The sequence below is a fragment of the Paramisgurnus dabryanus genome, chromosome 7, assembly GCF_030506205.2.
Source record: "Paramisgurnus dabryanus chromosome 7, PD_genome_1.1, whole genome shotgun sequence".
NCBI classification, from domain to species: domain Eukaryota; kingdom Metazoa; phylum Chordata; class Actinopteri; order Cypriniformes; family Cobitidae; genus Paramisgurnus; species Paramisgurnus dabryanus.
Window position 1 is genome coordinate 29,294,113 of NC_133343.1, and position 21,513 is coordinate 29,315,625.

The 21,513-nt window shown below is 36.3% G+C and overlaps 1 protein-coding gene across 1 annotated transcript in view; it reads right to left on the reverse strand.

The window, feature by feature from the left end:
* Positions 1–364: 364 nt before the first annotated feature.
* Positions 365–21,513, reverse strand: part of LOC135757766 (neurexophilin-2) — a 43,209-nt gene continuing 22,060 nt past the window's right edge. The window contains exon 2 of the mRNA XM_065272462.2: positions 365–2,626. Coding sequence (XP_065128534.1) covers positions 1,805–2,626 — 822 coding nt within the window. The 3' untranslated portion in view covers positions 365–1,804. The remainder of the gene's footprint in view (positions 2,627–21,513) is intronic.

Below are 21,513 nucleotides of genomic sequence, written 5' to 3' on the forward strand. Positions count from 1 at the left end.
CATAGTTTTCAGTAATCATAGTTAATGTATAGCCATGGTACTACACTTTTACCACAAAAATCATGGTACATTTTTTGTAAGGATTGCTTAGTATTTTTATGTTGTTGTTTTTTTAAGATTGCTCTAATTTATATGACTTATCTATTGGAAATATACATACATATCTTTTCTATACATACTGTCAAATACTGTCTTGCTTTTTTGTTTTATTTATAGTCTGTAAAATCTGGATTTAATGGTATTTTCTAACAGTATTTTCATACAGAAATTTTCCAAACCTTATGACAGAATAGAAACTTACCTGCATAGGTAACATAAGCTGATGTCCTTCTATCTAAGTAAGAGCAGGTCAATCAGGTTAGATTTAATCATTTATTTGTGATACATTATTTACACACATTGTTTTTCCCAGTGTTTACTATACACATTATCAAGCAATAGTTTACTCACACAGAAGCATTGGAATGGGATTTCCTTCTCATCCATTATTTCTCATTCACTGCTCCAGAATAAAGAATATTTTTATTTCATTTGGTGCTTTACTTATAAAACAAGTCAGGAAATGTAAACAATAAATATATGGGATAAAATAAAACCATAATCTCTCGGTCAGAAACATTTCAGTATATTTTGTCTTTGTGTCCTTTTAAATAAGTTTAAGTTAGAGTAAATAGATATGCTGTATTTAATTTCCTCATAAATAAATGTTACTCATATTAGGGTGAATAACTTTCTATTTTTGATCTATTGATTATTAACATAATAAAATATGACAACATACCGGTTGTCCTCACATGTATACAGTTCTCAAAGGGTATTTCAACAATACCACTAAAAGGGAACATAAATCACCGTCAAAGACTCAAATAAACACGTACATATATTCTTTTGAGGACTAAATCAAGGAAACTGCAAGGGCAAAAACTAAAATCTTTTTGCTAAAGTTGTTTTGAAAGTTTGTTACATTTAATTTAAGATTTATATCAAGAGTCTCAACCACACATACAGTACAGTCCAAACAGTGTTTCTGTGTGTTGATATGTACTATAGTCTTCATCATCTTCAATACATCTGAACATCAACATAATGGATTAACTGTTGGGCTTTCTTGTTGTCTGTAAAAGCCCTGATAAGATCATTGATCATAATTCACAGGATACATGAAAACTATTTCATCTGGTCCCACTGAAATAATTGTGAACTTTGAGCTGGATTTCAATGAATATGTCTAATGGATTTTTTCAGTGAATTTAATATAGAACCATCTCTCTTTTATTTAAAAAATAATGCTGAAAGTTCCAGAATGTATTTCACACATCCTAAAAACATCACCACCACATTCCCTGTTTGTCAAACAGCCAACCAGACAAATCAATAAATGGATATTAAAAGAATATTTCACCCTTAAATGAAAGTTTTTGTCAAGATTGACTGGCATCATGTCATTTCAAACTGTAAGAGGTTTTTTTTATAAATGTTTGCATTATTCTGTTCAACTCGATGGAAAACGACTTCACATTCAGTTTGGCCCGCAGCAGATTTTATGGTTGTATGGTTTTATGTTCTGGTGCTTTTGTGAGTTTGTTATGTCATCACAATTAACTGTTATTGTATGCAAAAGAGGTTTGGAATGACATGATGGAGAAAAATGACCAAATATTCCTGTTTGCCTGAAGTCTTTGAAAGGCTCTTCTTTATATATACATAGAAAACTTTATGTCCCCAATGATGGTGTGAGGATATTCCTGCTGCTACGAGAGGAACCTTTAAAACCCATCACACACAACATCCGTTTTCTGTGACCTCATCCAAAATATGGATGATCACTTTGAAAGTTGTAGTCCGGACAGACCTTCTGAACCAGCTTATAATCAAAGCTGAAGAAAGAGATGAAGATGCAGATGACTTTGAAGGGTTTAGCACAGAGCCAGGAGGAATGCGATTGGGTGTTTTCAGTGAAGCAGGTCTGAGACGGGTCATACAAGCACGGCTTCGGCTTCTTGGAACGGTCCGTCTTTTCGTACTCGACGCGACAGTTGAAGGTTTTGATGTCTTTGGGGTCGATGGTGGACTGCTGCGGTGGATGAAACTGGATTTCTGGAGGGTGGAGGGGATTTTGTTGCTGAAGAACTTCAAACTCGACCACCTTGGACGGCGGCACGATGCTCACCGAGACGTTTCCAAGACTGGAAGAGTTGTGGCGGAAGTAGACGGTGAAGGTTCCGTTAACGTGGTCCACGATCTTCCCCGTGACCAGCAGGCTGAACTTCAGGGACTTGACGTTGAAGTAGAAATCCCCCCAGCCGAAGATTTTTTTAGTCTTCATGGACGTTTTCAGAGAAGGTTTGCGTTTGGGACGGTAACCGCTCTGATCCAGCAGCAGCGATTGGTTTCTGACCCACTCGTACGGGTTCTGGAAGCCGAACGTGGGTGGTTTTGGTTTGATGGGAGTGTGGTCCATAGTGGAGAATATCCTGGTGGTCTGGTACGGAGGTTTGACTCCACCCGTCGGACCCCCGCCACCTCCGGCAGGCACGCCGTACGGAAGCGTTTTGAAAACCGTACCGGATGGGCCCGGCTCCAGGTAATCTAAAGATTTTCCCACCTGTTTCTCCAAACCGTGCACCTGATGAGACAAACACACATAAAGAGATGTCCCTTTAATTTACATTTGATAGGAGATTTGTCATGTGGATTTTTCACGGTTACATCCATGTTATTACAAACACAAACACTGGAATATTTGAATATAAAATAAGAAATATATGATAATGATGGTGACTGTAATAAAAACTCATTTATCTTTGTTAGAGATTTAAAGCTCCATGTGTTTGTGTGAGGGCACTGCAGAATAGTGTTTTTCATCTTGTCACTTTCTTGGTATAGAAAAACAGATTTTTTACCCAAAATTACTCAAAATGGATTTCTTGCGTTTTGAACCAAACCCTTCATATATTTTTTGAATATATATATATTTTTGCCGTATGGGTTATTACTCAAGTGTGTGTTCATTACTGCAACAAACGTTTGGTCATTTGATCTCAACATGACCGCTCTTATAATAACAGGGTATGATGGGAGTTTTACAGTCTTATTGTATTGAATTTAATAAGGAAATAAAGTTTGACTTTGTAGTTTTTATCCATACAGCTTACAGTAAGAGCAATAACATCTCTGTCTCTTATTACTGCATTCATTTACACGCTTGGTGTAAAACGTCTGAATGGTAAAAAATGCAAAGTTTTAAAAATAAATCCACGAGGTACAGTATGAAAGGATTGCTGAAGAGAACCCTGTATTAAGATGTGTACAAGAAATACTGTATGGACACTTTTATTATTGCCTTAACACAGAAAAATTAGATTTTTTTCATGTCCACCATTACAGCGAGATAATGATTATCAATCTCACAACCTGACAAAACTCAATAAAAACTACATTGACTGCTATCACACTAAATATATGCAGCAGATTGGATAAAGAAACACATTAAACGCTGAGACAGCAGGATAATCAAATCTAAAACACAAAGCTTTGGAAATTCTACAAAAATATCATGAGACAAATCTCAAATGTGTACTCAAAGTGATCTCATGAGGACCATCAATGTCAAATCTCACATTCATTATAAATTCAATTTTAAGAAGCTTTACGACACATTGCTTTACGGCAGTGATATCAAACACTCATTGGCTCTTTTGTGCTACATCACAGATTTGCGACATTGCCGTCTTTCAGTCGATGTACTTTTGAAATTACAAATGCGCGCCTTGAAAGAAAAAAGCTGGATTAACGTTCTGGTATATTAATAACTTTAATATTTCTCTATACTTCATAAACTCCAGAGAGGACCGCGACTGCAACACATCTGCATTTTAACTACTTTTAGTACTGCTGTTGAAATTTGGCAATAAATAAATGATTGTGATTACACTTCTGTCTGTTATGATTTTTAAATCTAACAGTACATGATTTTAATAAACTGTTTTGGGTAGGACTGTATTAGTTATTAATTGTAAATAAAACTACACATTTCTGTCTGTTACGTTGCATAATATAAAAAGAATACATTATTTATTTTAAAAATATCTTTGTATAAAAAGGGTTTGGGTGTAGGGTTAGGGTGGTAACATTATTGATAAAATGGTTAAAGGGAAATTATACAGCAATCTTTAGTTCATGGTAAGAAAGTTAAATTTTTAGCTTTGTAGCTTTAAAAACGTAATAATGCTAGGATTAAATGTTGCAAATATGTCTACTTCGTATGCTTCAGCATTTGTTTAAACATACAAAAAAGTATGTTTTGTGTTTTTGAAAGTTACATATTCTTACTACATATTAACAATGAGACCAGACTGGGTTTGTGCATGCAGTCTTAACATTTATGAATGCAAACCAAGTAAAATAACTGCAGTAAAACACTGTGCTACAGAGAAAAGAAAGGGTTACATGACATTCATTAAATGAATGTAAGGTAGTTTAGGTTTTGCATACACGCACGCACATACGCGCACACACACAGTTTTGCATCCTATTCATTATGAGCCCATATTCATACCCTCACTCATCAATCGCCTGTGCTGAAACCAAGGACACGTCACCGCTTCAGACAACATTTCTCACTGCTGCTGCTGGTGTATTTAATCAGTAAATTAATTTACTCCTACATGTTTGTGTGATTGAACCGATCAAAACAATTGATTCTAGTGGAATAAGAGAGGAAATATTGATCAGTGACAGTATAGATTTCAAACAGGAGCAGGTGATGGATGAGTTTGGTGAAGATGATGACTGGAGAGATACTGTACTGAATAACATTCATTTAATACATTGAGTTTTGATTTCAGTCACAAGAGCATCAATCATCTCTTAGTGTTAGACAAATGTGTCCACGCTGGAAATGAGATGATCTGTTATAAAGACAAATTAAAAACACAAACACATAAGCCAGAGGTCATCTAATAACAACAACTTCAAATGTTATTTATCTGCTACACATTATAACAAATCTTATCTTATATTGTGTTATATATAATCTTATTGTGTATTATATTAAAAATATTTCCACAACATGGAAATGTCTGAATGACCTGAGGATGGCATTAAGCAGATTTGAAAGTATTTAAAGAATGTATACGTGTTGAGAGCATTCGGTCAATATCATTATGAAGGAGGTGGCGTTTGTATTTGTATCTCAATTAATGCTTTTTATTCTGCTGTCACTTCACATTATGTAAGACTTTAGTCAAAAACTGATGTACATGATCTAATTGACATTGCACATTCAAAACAAACAAAGTAAAAAAAAAACACACCAACTGGCAGTTATACAAAAGCCAAAATAACATTTCTTTAGACATGATTTAAAGGCTGTAATGGATGGAGGAGACCTAATGAACCACAGAGAAAGCTTGATCTCCTTTAGATTTGACTTGAGTTCAGGGTATGTTCAGTAAAGTAAGTGTACTGTATCATCTTCACCTCAGCATCAGGACCGATACTTCAGATACTTCAGATTCACACACACACACTCATGTAACGGCACGAGAGAATCGATCTCAACCAAATGCCAACTAATGCTCAATGTGCACTGGATCAATTACGATGACACAACCCAGAGCATCGATTTCACAACTGTCAGTGAAATGGCAAATATCTGCCGCACAAGATTAAATACATGAGTTTTAAACAAGCGCCTGTGATTGGATGTCTGATGTGTTATTACTGCAGCTCATATAAATAACACTTGTGAAGGAGAAATCTGCTCTTACTTTACTTAACTATCAGACTAAAGACTTTGTGCTTGACAGATGATCTCAGAGACTTCCAGACTGTAAGCACTAACTCGATATTTGATACCAATACATTATAATGAAGATAAGAGCGTCTCTGTACTTCATGTCATGTTACTGTAGTACAGTATGTTATCAGTTATCATCTATTAACCCTTTACATTAAACACTCCAGTCAGTGTTAAAGCAGATGATAAAGTTTCAAATTGGATGAACTCTTTCTGTGTAGTTTGAGATGAAAGCAGGTCACTGAGTGACACGTGATCAGAAGAAATTAAAAGTAATATTTTTATGACAAATTTACCTCTTCAAATTTTTCATTACTGTGCTTTTTAAAATCATACATTATTTAAATTAAACTAAAATAGACTGCATATTTATAATTTTTAATTTTGAGGAGATGGACATATTTTTGTAAGAGTCATTCAATTTGGAATAATATATAAAAAGCAGTTTTTTTTCTTTGATGAAAGCACAAAAGGCTCACGTGGATTCCAGTCTGTTGTAAAAGCACATGTGAGTTCATAACCTACTGTAGATTAAATGAAGGAGATCCTTTAAAACATTTCAATTGAAGTGACACATTTACACGTCTGTAGACGGTGATATGAAAAGGAAAGTTACCGGCTTTTACCGCAGCTGCATGGCACTAGAATAAGGTTGATATATAACACTGCACCATCTCTCTCTCTCTCAGTGAGGTAAAATAATAAACGCTGGAGTCGAACAGAAGATGGAGTGATCCAGCCAGACGAACTGTGTATACATATGTATGTCTCAGGGAATTTAATATAAAGAAAATTTGATTACAGGAGCTTGAAATCCCGCTCAGTGAAGGGAAATGGCTTTATTGGTGCGAAGCGAGAAGAAGGAGAGTCTGCTTCTCAGTTAGAGACCCATTAATAATCACTAACATCATTTGAGACAGTACCAGCAAAAAGCATCTTAAGAAAGTCTTTATGGAATTCGGAATGAAGCCGGAAGTTATCAAGAAAGACATCAAAATAACTATTTAATCCTGTAGGCCAAACAAAAATAGTTTCTTTAACAATGGCCACTTAAAACATGATTAAAAAACATTATTAAGCTAATTTATCATGTATATATATATATAACATGTTTAAAGGGCACCTATTATGCAAATTCACTTTTCCAAGGTGTTTGGACATAAATGTGTGAACACAACCACCATACAATGAAAAATTCCACCCGCTCCTTGTTTTTTAATCCTCATTAAACCAAAGCAGTCTCATTAGACATGCCGTTTTGATTCTCTTATCAATGTGAGGTCACACTGATAAAGCCCCGCCCACTTACAGTCCTGCATTACCATAGTTTCCACTTTCAGCTCTGTCCACTAGATATTATTGTCTCAGACTGTATTAATCCGATCTATTTGAACTGAAAGCGCTGAAACTACACAGACACATTCTGGGCACATCTGAGACTTATATGACATCTTGTAAACAGCCTATAATAGATGCCCTTTAAAATAGAAAGCCACACACTTTTGTTTTCATAATAAACCATAAATACAACATAAATACAGTACAACATCTTATGTTCACACATAATTTGCATCATTTGCTTCAATCTATCAGAAGAGAGTTTGTCACTATTACTGTATCTCATGAGCTTTCACCAATGATGAATCTTTAACTCAAATCCTCATATAAGCTTGGTTTTTAGATGGTGTGCTCATGAGCATCTAAAGAAAAAGGTGTTTGGCTACTTTAAGAGAAAGGTGAGAGCGCTGTGGCAGTATTTACTCATTAGTATGTACGGCATGATAACATTCCTGACATCTATCTGTGGCCTCACGGGATAGCAAGGTCAAAACAATCAAATCTACACAAAAAGACATTTAAATATACCCAGCGTAAAAAAATAAAGGGTAAAGATGGTGAAAAGTTTCAAAGAGTTTAAACTTGACCTTAGAAAGAGGAATAAGTTAAAACCCAATGAACAGTAAAGTAGTTGAAGTTAAAGCAGCACTCGTGTTGACACATTAAGAGCACATTTACACCGGGTATTAAAGGTGGAAAAGAGGATGTTTGTTTAATACATTTTTGCAATATTACTTGAAACTGTCTTTACTAAATGATAAAAGACTATTTATTAGGTCACTGAAAGTAATAAATTTAATATATGTCATTTGTGAATAAGGTAGGGCCTTAAAAACATCAGCCATTCGTTGACGTAATCATCGCATGAGCGATTGGCCCTCTGGCTTGTCAATCACTGCCATTATGTTCCTTGTGAGAGACGTGCACGCTCCAGTAACTTTACACGAGTGACGCATGCGCATAGCGCATGAAACTCCGTCTTAAGTTTCGGTTTGTTTTCATTGTCAATCCTGCTTTCCTCCTCGAATTTGCACCACGGAAGAGAAGAAACCCGAAGGAGGACGTGAAAGAAAGACTTTTTAAGTCGCTGAGAAGAGGAGAAAATTGTCAGAAGAACGTAACTTAATGTAAACAGAGTCGTTATTGGAGAAACATTTCAACGCTGGAGAGCAATGAAGGAACAGAGAGGTGTCAAGACAGACGCGCAGTTCGCAAAAATTCTTCCCGACAGGTAACAGTGATTATTCGTTCTTTGTGGAATAATTATTGTTGTACTGTTATTCAAGTATATTGACGTTGTTTGTGTACTGTAGTTGTAAGGCAGTGACCAGTCTGCTATAGTTGAAATGGGAGTAGCGTCGAATGATCTAACTTTACGTCTTATGTTTATTATCATCATTTCACATAATGAATCCACTGACGCGAGTCACGTGACACAGCATATGCCAGTGGTAAACAAACACTCGTGTTCAAATACTGGTGCACGAGTTTTGGAAGGCGTTCCCAAATGAGCTGTGAAGGAGGGAGGCTGTTCTTACGCATGCGCTCATTTAAAAAACTCAGTAACGGTCTTTGGATTCTCAGTCGGCGGAAACATCCTCTTTTGCGCATTTAAGATGTGTTTTGGTCGATCGGATCACAAGTGAAAGCCATCCTACATTTGATCTTACAATCAATTATTAAAAATGCATATGTGTGATTCATAAAACTAACATATGCACAGAAAACACACGTACCACTTTCTTACAGATGTGAAATCTATAAATCGCTGATGATCTTGAAGAAGTTTAAAATCTCTGCATTTAAATGATGCCTAATTAATGACATACACAAAAAAACGAGCGCTTGTCAATGTTTAAACCCTTTTTGAGCAGCAAGAATGGCTTATATTACCAAAAACCTGCAGCAATCATACAAGCAAAAGTGTGTACGTCTGCTCAGACCCTAACATGACACTATGCACGTTTTTATATGGACTTTGCTGTGGATTTTTGCGTATGCACACTTCATGATCAAATCTGTGCGTACGCCATAAATGAGGCCACTGGTGTTTTATTCTGTCTCTTTTTTCCACTTTCCACCACTTCTGTGTTTGGTTACATTCTGCACAGTTTCATACAATGTTAAAGGGCAAACATGTAATAAAGTCTCAGATGTGCCCAGAATATGTCTGTGTAGTGTAAGCTCAAAATACCCCACAGATCATTTATTATATCATGTCCAAAATGACCCTATTTGCGTGGGAGCAAAATCACACTGTTTTGATGTCTGTACCTTTAAATGCAAAAGAGCTACAGCCCCTCCTTTCCTTATAAACAGACAGCGAGCGCTTTCAGTTCAAATAGATCCGATTAATACAGTCTGAGACAATAATATCTAGTGGACAGAGCTGAGGGTGGAAATTATGGTAATGCAGGACTGTAAGTGGGCGGGGCTTTGTTAGTGTGACCTCACATTGATAAGAGACTCAAAACGGCATGTCTAATGAGACTGCTGTGGTTTAATGGGAATTAAAAAAAAAAAATAATCGTAGGATGGTTGTGTTCACACACTGCACACGTTTACATTACTATATGTCCAAACTTTTTTGCATAATAGATGCCCTTTAAAGAGTCATACTCTGTGGGTTCGTGCTAGAAGTCAGGACAGATGTAAAAACATTGTGCTCAGTACATCACACTTAAGATCAATAGACAGAGAGTAGGACGTCTTTCGTTACAGCACACAATTCAACCACATGAGTGTCTTAATTTAATTAAGGCCTAGTCCTGGTTTTAGCTAAGCCTTGTCTGTGAAACTAGGCCTTAATTTTGCAACAATTAAGATGCTTTTATATCATCTACACAGACAGAATCAATGAGTGAATATTGAACTGATTCACTTACTATATCTCCCTACACATAAACACACACACTACACACACACACACACACACACACACCTCTGCTATAAGTTATTACACTTGTTAGTGTCCGCTGTTGCACTTCTGCCAGCATGCCTCTCCTCCCCATGGACTGATGGGAAAATGAACGCTGTGTGCTTCCTCCCACCTCTCGTCTCTTCCTCCTCTAATTGGAGTTTTATTTCACACAATCAATTCATTTTCATCTCAGTCTCTGATACATTGATCCACTGTCACTAGGGCCATACACTTACACTTACAGACACGCACACGCATGCTCGCACATACACACACGCACGCGCAGCATGGTGGTATTTCTGGGGATCCTCCAAATATTGTTTAGATTAATTATTATTTTTAACAAAATTAGGCATCCAACAAAAATGCATTAAAATTGATTCATGATTCATCCTGGTGCTCTCTATACATTATAGGTTCCTTGGCCTGAAAATGTTGCTGTACAGGAGGATCTTATATGACACACACGTGTGTTCATGCACTACTGAGATCATACAGTAAACAAACTTACAGTAAAAATGAGTCTGTACCTGTAATGAAACACTTCTTCTTTAAAGTCATTTTATTTATGAAGCATCAGCATTTGTAGCTACATGATGTTGTCATCCTTCATTTTGGATGAAGTCATTCTTTAACTTTTAGTTTCTCATACAAATGTGATCTTTTTTCATGTGGTGTCATAATTTAGTGTCACTCATTTCCAAGTTTCATCCACCCTTTCACCAATTTCACACCAACTTTTACTTCTATCACTGTTTCAGCTTTTATCAGTTTCAGCTCAATTTCTCTCGTCTCTCATAATCCAAGTCTCTCTCTCTCTCTCCTCACTGGTTATCTCTTTTCCTCTCGGCTGTCTTTCTCATCTTGTAATTAAATGTCATATTCAGGCCCTCATTTTAAAAGAATGGAAGGCAAAAGTTTCTATTAGATTATTGTAGAAATATGAAGTTCTGAAACTCTCTGCCTGTGTCTATGGTGAACTGTGAGGAAAAGTTCAAATGCCTTCATGTGTAAAGAGACACTACTAATGCAGGATGTCTCTTCTGTCTGTATATTACAGTAATGTAAGGTTTATCTCAGTCTCTTTAAATGTGATCATCTGATAACACTCACTGTGTGTGCATGCATGCGTGTGTGTGTGAGTGTGTGTGCGCGTGTGTGTAGATGCATGCATGTGTGTGTGTGTGTGTGTGTGTGTGATCTTCCTGTCTCTTAAAAGAAGATTCTCATTAAAAATGATTTGGTTGTTGTAGTTCTTGTCATAACATGAGGATAAAGAGATAAACAGTCTGAAACAATTTAATCACTCGAACAATCAAATGCCAGCGTGCTGAGATCTCACTGCAACTGTTTAACATGTTGAATAAAGTCAATGAAGCTCAACAAATCAACAGAGATGAATAATTCCCTCTTAAAGACTTTTGACAATGAACACAATTCACACCTCATTTTCCTTCCATAATCTGACACATTTACCAGAAACATATGGGAGAAGTGTGTGTGTGTGTGTTTGTGTTTGTGTGTCTTCTCTTCAGCGTCTGTCTGACCCACACCTGCTCATAGTTCAGTGAAGCCGGTAGTCAGACGTCTCTACATGTCTTTGACTTTCACCCGTCTGGTCAAGGTCCATGGCAAGTAGGCGATAAAACAGCATGGAATCATAAAGAGAAGAATTGACCAATTATTTATTACACAGCTATCTGAAATACTGGACTGTGATTGGTCAATCATGACATTCGGCTGATGTGTACGATGAGTGCTACACGGTCTCACATCAGTCTGCTCTCCCTCCAAACATATTGATGCCAATTCAAGGCAAGCCAATATTTTATCTCTATTCATTTATTTGTTTATCAATCTAATTGATATGATTTTACTGTAAGTGCCATAAATAAAAGTATTCTTCACTCATTTAAGTGCATGTTCACTCATGTCACAATGCTTTAAAGGTGATGCATTTTCAAAGCTTTGATTGTGTTTACGGTGCGCAATATCACATGTGTTCATGTTTCCTGTGTGAAAAAACATTATTTTTCACACAATTTAATTATCACTATACAGCTGTTTTCACTGTCCTAAAAACGGGTTGATGTCTTCCTTGTTCTACGAAGTCTCTCCTTTAGAAATACGTATGGAGTTCTGATTGTGTGGTTGGTTTAGTGTGTTGTGATTCGACAGCAGCGAGCATTGTCCAGAAAGATCACACGGATTGAGGAAGCTTTGCTCAGTTAAGGCCAAACAAAGGGGATTTGACTCCGGGATGAAAAACACTCCACTAACACAACTCATCCTCTTCTCCATGGAAGCAGAACAAGGTCACGCCCTTTTTAGGGTTTTATTTTCTGAATATTGTTGTCATCAACTGGGAAGTAGAGGGCTGTTGTCCAAACCAGCTGTTCTCTTCCTTTCTGCAAAAATCTTTTAATATATGCTAAATACATTTTGTAGAAAGTAAAGCTTTATTAAGTAGCCTATATTTTTTAATTTGAAAATATATTTAGTTTTAACTTTCTGTCACAGTCCTCTACACTGAAAAACGCGCAGGAGACAGAAATACAAAAACACACGATTACAACATGCAGCACACGGCACGGGGCAGACAGACGAGATCAGACCAAGACAACAAACATGAGGGCAAACTTATACAGGTGAATGCTCATCAACGACAGGTTCAAGAACTCAAGTTAATGACTAAAGACAGCTTTAACTAATAATACTGAGACGGGGTGAATATGTGAACTAAACAAGATGATTAACATTTTCAAAACTATTTTTACATAGTAAATATTTGTAAATTTATTTTTAAAATATATTTCAAAATATACAAAAACTGTGTAAAAAATATATTAGAAATATATTTAAAATATAATTTTAAATATATTTCAATACCAAAAATGGCCAAATATATATATTTGGCCATTTTTGGTATTGAAATATATTTAAAATTATATTCAAAATATTTGTTTTGCCTTATGGGCTGTAGACCTTGAAAAGTGAATTGACTTAAAGAAAATATATAATTTTGCATTAAACTTTGAGCTTTAAAATTTTGCAGGTATTTATTAACAGCAACATTATGAAAAAGTTTGAAAAGAATTTTGAAAGAAATCAGAACAAGAGTTTTACTCAGAATACAGACGTGATACGCTGGCAGAAATATAGAATATAATGTGACATCATTCACGCTGACTGTTGTCAGGGACGCCCAGAGTCTCATGACACGACAGGTAACTGAATAAAAGCAATTCATTTTTATCTTGGCTCAGTCCTTGCTAAAGCGATTATTTATTACTCATGATGTAGAGATACCAGAGGCGTTCGCTATGAAGGACTGTCAGACATTTAAGAATTCATAAAACTACTGTGAAGTTTACCATGATATTTCACAAGTTACTGAAATAGATAAAAACTTCAAACATTCACTCTACATAATATTACAAATCTCAAGATATTATTTTCAGAAATTAATGGAGACCAAATGGAGACTTTTGCTGAAATCTCTTCAGCTTCCATAAAGAAGTCGACTCAATTGTGTCACCTAATGCAACAACTTGGTTTTGCAAGTCAATTCAACCAACTATTTTAAGTTTTAACATGTGATAACTTGACATAAACAATTTAATTTTAAGTTAAAGTAACATAAAAATATATGTTAATTTGACAAAAATTCTGCATTTTTTTTTACAGTGTAGAGCTTCAAAAGGTCTCAAAAATATCTCCAAACCTCTCCAAGATACCCAAAGATCTCATTAAGAGATTTATGAAGCTGTGGGTAATAACAGAAACTAAACTCAACTAAACTAGGCCAAGGATTCTGTAGAGAAACATAAATAGAAAAAATTCAGTCTAGAAGAGAAATCCTGTAGGGTTTAAAACTGACCCTAGAACAGCTTAGAGTTAGTTCTCAACATGCAAGCTGGTTTGAAACTTTAGAATTAGATTCTGAGCTTAAAGTTGAGTTAATAAATGGCTGTAGATATGGACAGTGTGAGGTGAGATAATATAATCATAGACATTTCCGGTTAACCATAATAACATCTCCTGAAATATAATCCACAGTTAGAAGAAGATCAGATTTCCAGAGGTTTGTTAGGTGAAGAAGATCTGCATTACATCCCATCTCTTACCTTTCACAACATAATGGAAGAGATTACAAAAAACTGATCTCAGTTCAGCTGTTTATCGTTTAAAAACATGACGAGTAAGAGTAAGTCTAAAACAATCTAGTAAAAGAAATGTTGTGTTTACTGTATAGAGAGAAGATCAGAAGAATGAAGGAGTGTTGTTTTGCTTTCATCTTCCATCGTTCCATCTCATTACCATTACAGACACAAATTTACCATCAAGCTCCATTTGACCTCCAGCTTTTCTTATGTCATCACATCACAGCATGGTGTATTTATGATATTTCTGAATGTTGCATTATTATTATAAACATTCATAATACAAGAGTTTGGACAAAGGTTTGAGCACAGCAGGGATGTGAAGGAAACGCCGGAGAAATCATTCTTGCTTTATAATAGATTTGAAATGAGATTTTTACATTTCAGCACAACTCTATGTTTGTTGTTATAAAGTTGCTATTGTGCTTTCGCAGTTTTTTATATATATGTAGAGTAACTTCACTCCTGATCAAAGAGTTTTGTTTCTGCAAGAATAGTTACACATTTAATAGAAGTTTAATATTCAGGGTTTGGACTTTGTTTAAATAAGTAACATTAAGTGTGAACAACAGCCAGAGAGATGCGACAGCAGGTGCACACGTGTGAACTGAAAATAATTCCCTCACAGCGGTTAGGTTATTTATGGTCATAGTCTGAAGCTTTTGAGGAGAGATCTGATTCGCTTGTGTGGTTCTGAAGGACAGACAATAAACATCCACATCACGAAACCACTGCACTGATCCTGACCACCAACACTGAAGAACTACACAGACCATAGATCACCTACAGTACACACACACGGACCATCCCACAGGAACATCACTCTCCACAAAACCCACAACAATACATCATACAGAGAGAGAGAGAGAGAGAGAGAGAGAGAGAGAGACCATACAGTACCTGCGTTTTCATTACCCTTCAAATTGCGCAAATTGACATTACAAATTGAAAATATGGCTGATGCAAACACATCACTCCCATATATCGCAAACATGCTTTTACAATCGCATGAGGTTGTTTTTTCAGGCAATTTGTAAAAGGTGTATTTTGCAAAACTGCAATGATGGTTATTTACATTTTCAGGTGATTTCACCTGATGAAAGTAAGTGATATCATTATTATTTGAAGATGCCTTGGTATGAAGTAAAACCCCCCTGAAACACCTCAATGTCTGCTCCCAAGTATAACGTTATATAGCGTTCACACCAAATGCGAATGAAGCCATGCTTGAACATTTTGAGTTAACTTGCTTCATTCCCATGTGAAATTCAGACGTGAATACACTCAATTTGCCGGCTTTAGCTAGCTTGTTGTCTCAATATATATTTATGTATCTTACCAGATTGTCCGACCTCCTCACTCACTTTCTTCCAAGCAAGATCCTTTTCTTGTTTCTATAAAAGTATAAAGATGTATCGACAATGATTTTGTCCTCAATTGTTGTTTGGTATTTCTGCCTCCGCTCACTATGTCATAATCAGTAGTGCTGGGAAAAGATTAATAACGATTAATCGCATACAAAATAAAAGTTATTTTTTGCATAACACATGAGTGTGTGCTGTGTGTAATTATTATGTACATATAAATACACACACATTCATGTATGTATTTTAGAAACATTTACATGTGTATATATATATATATATATATATTTATTTATATTTATATTTTATATCTATATAATATATATAATTTAGATATATAAAAAAATCTAAAATGAATATATGTATGTGTGTGTGGTTAAATATACATAATAATTACACACAATACACACACATAAATTATGCCAAAAATCGCTTTTATTTTGTATGCGATTAATCGAGATTAATCTTTTCCCAGCACTAATAATCACATTACTACTAGAGCAAGCTCCTGATTGGTTAACCAGTGCAAATATCTGCCAAAGTTCAGATTTTTCAACTTGCCCAAAACACTCAATTCACACCACGACATTTGTGCCGCCTTATTAGCGCTATCCCGCCGCAGGATGTCTATAACGTCTTTGCATTGACTTAACATGTAAATCACTCGTGCTTAACACTTCATTTGCGTCTAATGTGAACGCAACATAAGAAGCTTTCATTGGCATTAATTTGGATAATACTCTTACATCTGTTTTAGTTAAAAATAATGCCTAGTGTGGTGGATGTGATATTAGTAAACCTATCAACATTAGTCGATCACGAGAGGAAAAAAACTACGTTTCAGTTGCATATCATTGGTTAATGGAAACCCCATTATTTCACAATAGTCAATGTTGACAATTAGAAAATTATGCTAAAGTTTTGCACAAATCTGTAATGGAAACGCAACTAGAGAAGAGCGTTATGGGATATACTGTAAACCTGTGGTTCTCAAACTTTTTCAGCGTACGGCCCCCCTTGTGTATGGTGCATTCCTTCGCGGCCCCACCAAAGAAAATTTAGGACAAATTTGTTTTAAAACGTAACATTTTAATGAAACAAAATATATGAAATTATAAAAAGTAGTGCTGTTGGTTAGTAGCCATATATTTTTAGGTTGAATTACACAGAACTCAGGACAAATTAATGTATAATGTAATAAAAACTTTGCAAGTTGTTTAGATTTTCCTTTGGTCAGCCCTGTAAGTTGTAACCTAGTCCCAGACTGCCATAAATCAATACTACCAACAATAAAAGCCTAAATCACAGATCTTCACAGGCAAGGGCTGATAGTTGGTCACAACTAAAACATTTCCATTATATTCAACAAAGCTGTAAACCGTAAGTGTAGGACTTTGACTGACTAATGTTCATCCACAGGCAGCAAATAAATTGCAAATGAATCAAAAAGGCTAAAATGAGACAATACAAGAGCACACCTAACATAACTCAGTGATCCACACACCACAAGCCAGAGATTTCTTCTAGAGGTTTTTATTTTTGTGTCATCACTCGCTGTAAGATAGGCTCATATAGGGTGTTCGTGTGTGTCTGGGGATCGAGGAAGAGGCGTTTGCTCTGTTTGCATGCGGGACGTTGAATGATGCATGAAAAGATGACAGCTCCTACATTCTTCTTCAAATAAGAGCACCGGGCAGAGACTTCTAGCCGGGCCGTAACTTTAATCATTCATCTAAATAAAAGCCGCACACCACTGCCGGTCTGGCGCTCCGAGCCTCCGTCAGCACGCCGCCAGACCGGCAGGAATAAGAAGTGACGGCGCTCCGGCGCATTCCTCATTTGTAAACGTGTAAACATATATTTGAGTCAGATTGCCGACGGGCGACCGAGCCCTTCTCAGATTTATGTATTGAGTGAGTTTTAAAATTCAGATGGGTGTGCGGGGTGAGGAGGAGAAGTATCCCGTCTTTAAGATGAGCGACTCTAAGTGGCGGTGATTGATGCCCTCTCTACTCCCGCTGCGAGAGAAATCAACAAAAAATATACGAAATAAAAAAGGAATATAGCAAACGCAGACAGCTGCGACGGCGCGGAGCAGAGAGCATCTACATAATGAAAAGAGGAGGGGGGCAGGAGGAACAAACCCACGGGAAACGGAGAGGAGCGACGGCACGGAGATATGGAGATGTGTGCCAGATTCAAGGTGGGAGGTTAGAGGAGCGACAGAAGGAGAAAATGATGGAGGGATGACAAAACACAGAAAGAGAGGTGTCAGGTTTGTCAGAAAGAGGCCGATTTCTCGTGTGCCCTCATTAGGGAGAAAGTGAAGCTACTGTCAATGTGATATTAAATCCTGTATATACCGACCCATTCTCATGATTCACATGTATAAATAGCACGCAGTGTGAAAAGCCGTGCAATACATACACCAAATTACATTTTTGCATACATACAGTATGATATACGCCATCAACATCGCATTATTCGTCTTGTTTTATGTGTTGATTTCTATTTATTGTTGCTTGGGTTTGGGGTTAGACTTGGGATTTGCTATAGGATGTCATTTAATATAAAGGTTTCTATAGGTTTTTGTCTATTTTTAAACCATGATCGCTTCGAGTTGGGGTTAGAATTGGGGTTTGGATGTCATTTTATGTAACTAAAACTTGCTCTAACCACAAAAACGAACCCAGTCTCACGGAGTTGCATATAAATAGCAATAGCAAGTGTAAAAATCGTGCAATACATACGCCAAATTCCACTTTGGTGTGCATTTGATAATCCAGTCCTTCCCATTCACTTAAATGGCGTTTATCTACATGAAACTGGGTAGTAAAAAACTGAAAAAAAAAAAAACAATACATAAAACAACACAAAAAGTTGCGTCGTATTAAATGTATGCTGTATCTTTGGCATTTGTATTGCACCACTTTCCATCCCTCATGCTATTTATACACAAACAATGAGAATGGGCTGATATATATACACACACTGATCAGATCTGTTTAAAGCTCATCCAATGCAAAAGTGTTTCACATTACTGTTTAAATGTAATGACTGATAATTATGAAGAAATACGGAATGTTTGAAATGATAATTTTCTTCACACACAATATTAATAATGTGATGTGTGTTTCCTATAAATCACTAGGGTAATGGAGACCCATTGGTGGGTGATCCTAATGCTGATCTGTGTGTGTGTGAGAGATCACAACCCTTAACACCTTGCAACCAATGAAAAATATCAGGGTCAACATCTGACTAACCCTCCCCACAGAATGATTCGATAAAAAATACACAAAACAGAAACACAATTTCACTCTGAACGACGAATCAATACTCATCTGAAAGCCATTCATCAAAATCTCCTTCCTATAGTGAGCGGACTTTAAAGAATATTCACGTTTTCATTACGAGAACTTTTCCCTGCTCAGCACCTCCTGATGCAGCTCAAGATGTGTGGACGTGAACTTTCTTCAAGGACGAAGTGTGCAGACCCCTGACTGAGTCAAGTACACACACCATCTGCTATCTACGGACAATTCTGCTGATTACTGAATCCAACAATTCAATGTCAACAATTCACAAGCACAGTGGGAAATACATGAAGATGTTATTACTGATATTTCTGAAGATGTTGTCCAGCTGAAATATAATGCAAAAATAGCAATTATATTTTAAATGTTAACAGATGTGACTGAACTTGTAATATAAGTGTTGTCATGATTCTGACAAAAAGATTCTGCACAGAAGACAAAGACATAAAGAGGGCAGCCGGCATGTACTGTATATCTATAACGTAAAGCAGAATAAAGTAAACTGTGACATATTAGACCCAACAAATTCTTCATACAGTGGCCTATACAGTGCAGAATTCAGGGATTAAAGTGAAAAAAATTCTTCTGACTGAAATTTTTTTACGGCCAAGTCAAATTCCTTTAACTAACACTTTATGTAGGCGAGACCAATAACATTTTAAGGGGAGATTTTTTGCCATTAATTCCATATTAAAGTCTCCTGTGGTATATAGGTAGCTGTAGTTTGCAGGGAATTTCAGATTAAGGCGAAACAGCTAAATAACTCACTATATAAAAAGAAAACATGAATATCACCACCTTTAATGAATCTTTTATTAATTATTTATTAATTAATTAATTGTAAATGTATTAATTTGAGCATTTACTTATATTTTTTTTAAATCAAAGTTGAAACTGTTAACATAGTGAATGCACCATGAACTACCGTCAATTACTGTAATGACATAAACAAGAATGCTTATATACTCTATATTTTCATTGTTTGTTCATGTTATATAATGCATTTACTAATGTAAACAAATACAACTTTTTCATATCATATTATTCAGTACAGATAAACGAATAATCCAGGGTCTGCTCCGTTCACAAAACAGCTTAGTCACAGCTCTAATACAGTAACGTTATGTATGAATATAAATCCTAAACGAGTAACTCGAGTCAAACTCGTGTACAATACCCACAGGATGTCTGTAACCATAGTGAAAGATGTAAAATGAATGACTGTACCTTTATCAACAAATTATTATGTTACAATAGAGGCAGCGCTGATGTGCTATTTTGTGCGCAATGTTTCTGCTGTTTACTTTATCCTAAGACCTAAATGGCCGTGTTTATGTGAGGATATTTGCAAAGACTGGATTTTTGACGCATATGTTTATTTAAGGCCAATAAAGCGGCAAAAATACTCACACAATGAGAAGCGAATGCGCGGCTTTGCATACTCCTCTGACACAGAAACAGCGGCCGCATTTTGCACTGTTGTTTGACTTTGAATGGCTTAAAATCACTTGTTTTTAAACTGCGGTGCTTAAATATGTGTACAAATGTTAAGTTTTTGTGACCACACGCAAATGCAACTGCAAGAACCGACATGTGGTTGACATCAAAGTCCCGCGAGAGCATTTCGGAAGCAGTCTCCTCTTATGATTCCTCGAATCGCTCTCACGGGATTTGGATGTCATCTGCCTCCTGGTTCTTGTGGCGCCACATGAAGTTTACCCACGAGTTTAACAAACCCGTTGTATCAGCCACTGGTTAACGTTAGATCAGCATAGCAGTCAAAAACGGGACGCGGGTGATCACGTACGGGAGAAATCATTTACCCCTAAAATACAGGACCCCTAGTCATACTGTGCAAAGACACGCAAGTTACCTGGCTTTTTGGTTTTCTTAGCCCACGAACTGAAAGCCTTGCCAATCTTCATCATTTCGCTAAGCCAAGTCAATCTCCGGGTCTTTTACACCTTTATCGATCTCTAAAACATCGGAGCCTTCCTGCATTATAAGTTTGACCATGCTAGCTTAGCTTAAATAAAGTTTTACCTCAGCTTAACGTGATACAGCCAGAAAACCCGGAGTGGATCCTGTGCGTAGTGATTACAGAACGCTTATGGATAGAGGAACGTGATTTGGCTCCGCTCCAGGCTTTGATCACATCCCACTTAAAAAGGTGAATACACGTCGTCTTTATGAAAAGTGAATTTAATAATTTTTCAATTGACGGAAATCCGTCTAGCGACGGAAAACTTTAATCCATGAGAATTATTTAGACACATTGACCTGTGTTTTTTCTTTAATTCAAGACGAGGAAATGTTTACACCCTAAAAACGGCTGGGTTATTTTTTACCCATGCTGGGTAATTTCAGTATGTTGTTTGCTGGGTTATTAGGTTGCATAACAACAACTCAGCATTGGGTCATTTTTAACCCGGCGGTGTGTTCTGTACAAAATTTACCCAGCATGGGTAAAAACAACAGATATAAATAATAAAACAAATAATATAAAAATATGAACAATAGCCCACATACACATAATTATAATATAACAAGCATACTAATAAACAGTGCTTTTTATGTTTTCATGTTGGTCTGTAGAAATGTAATCAAATGT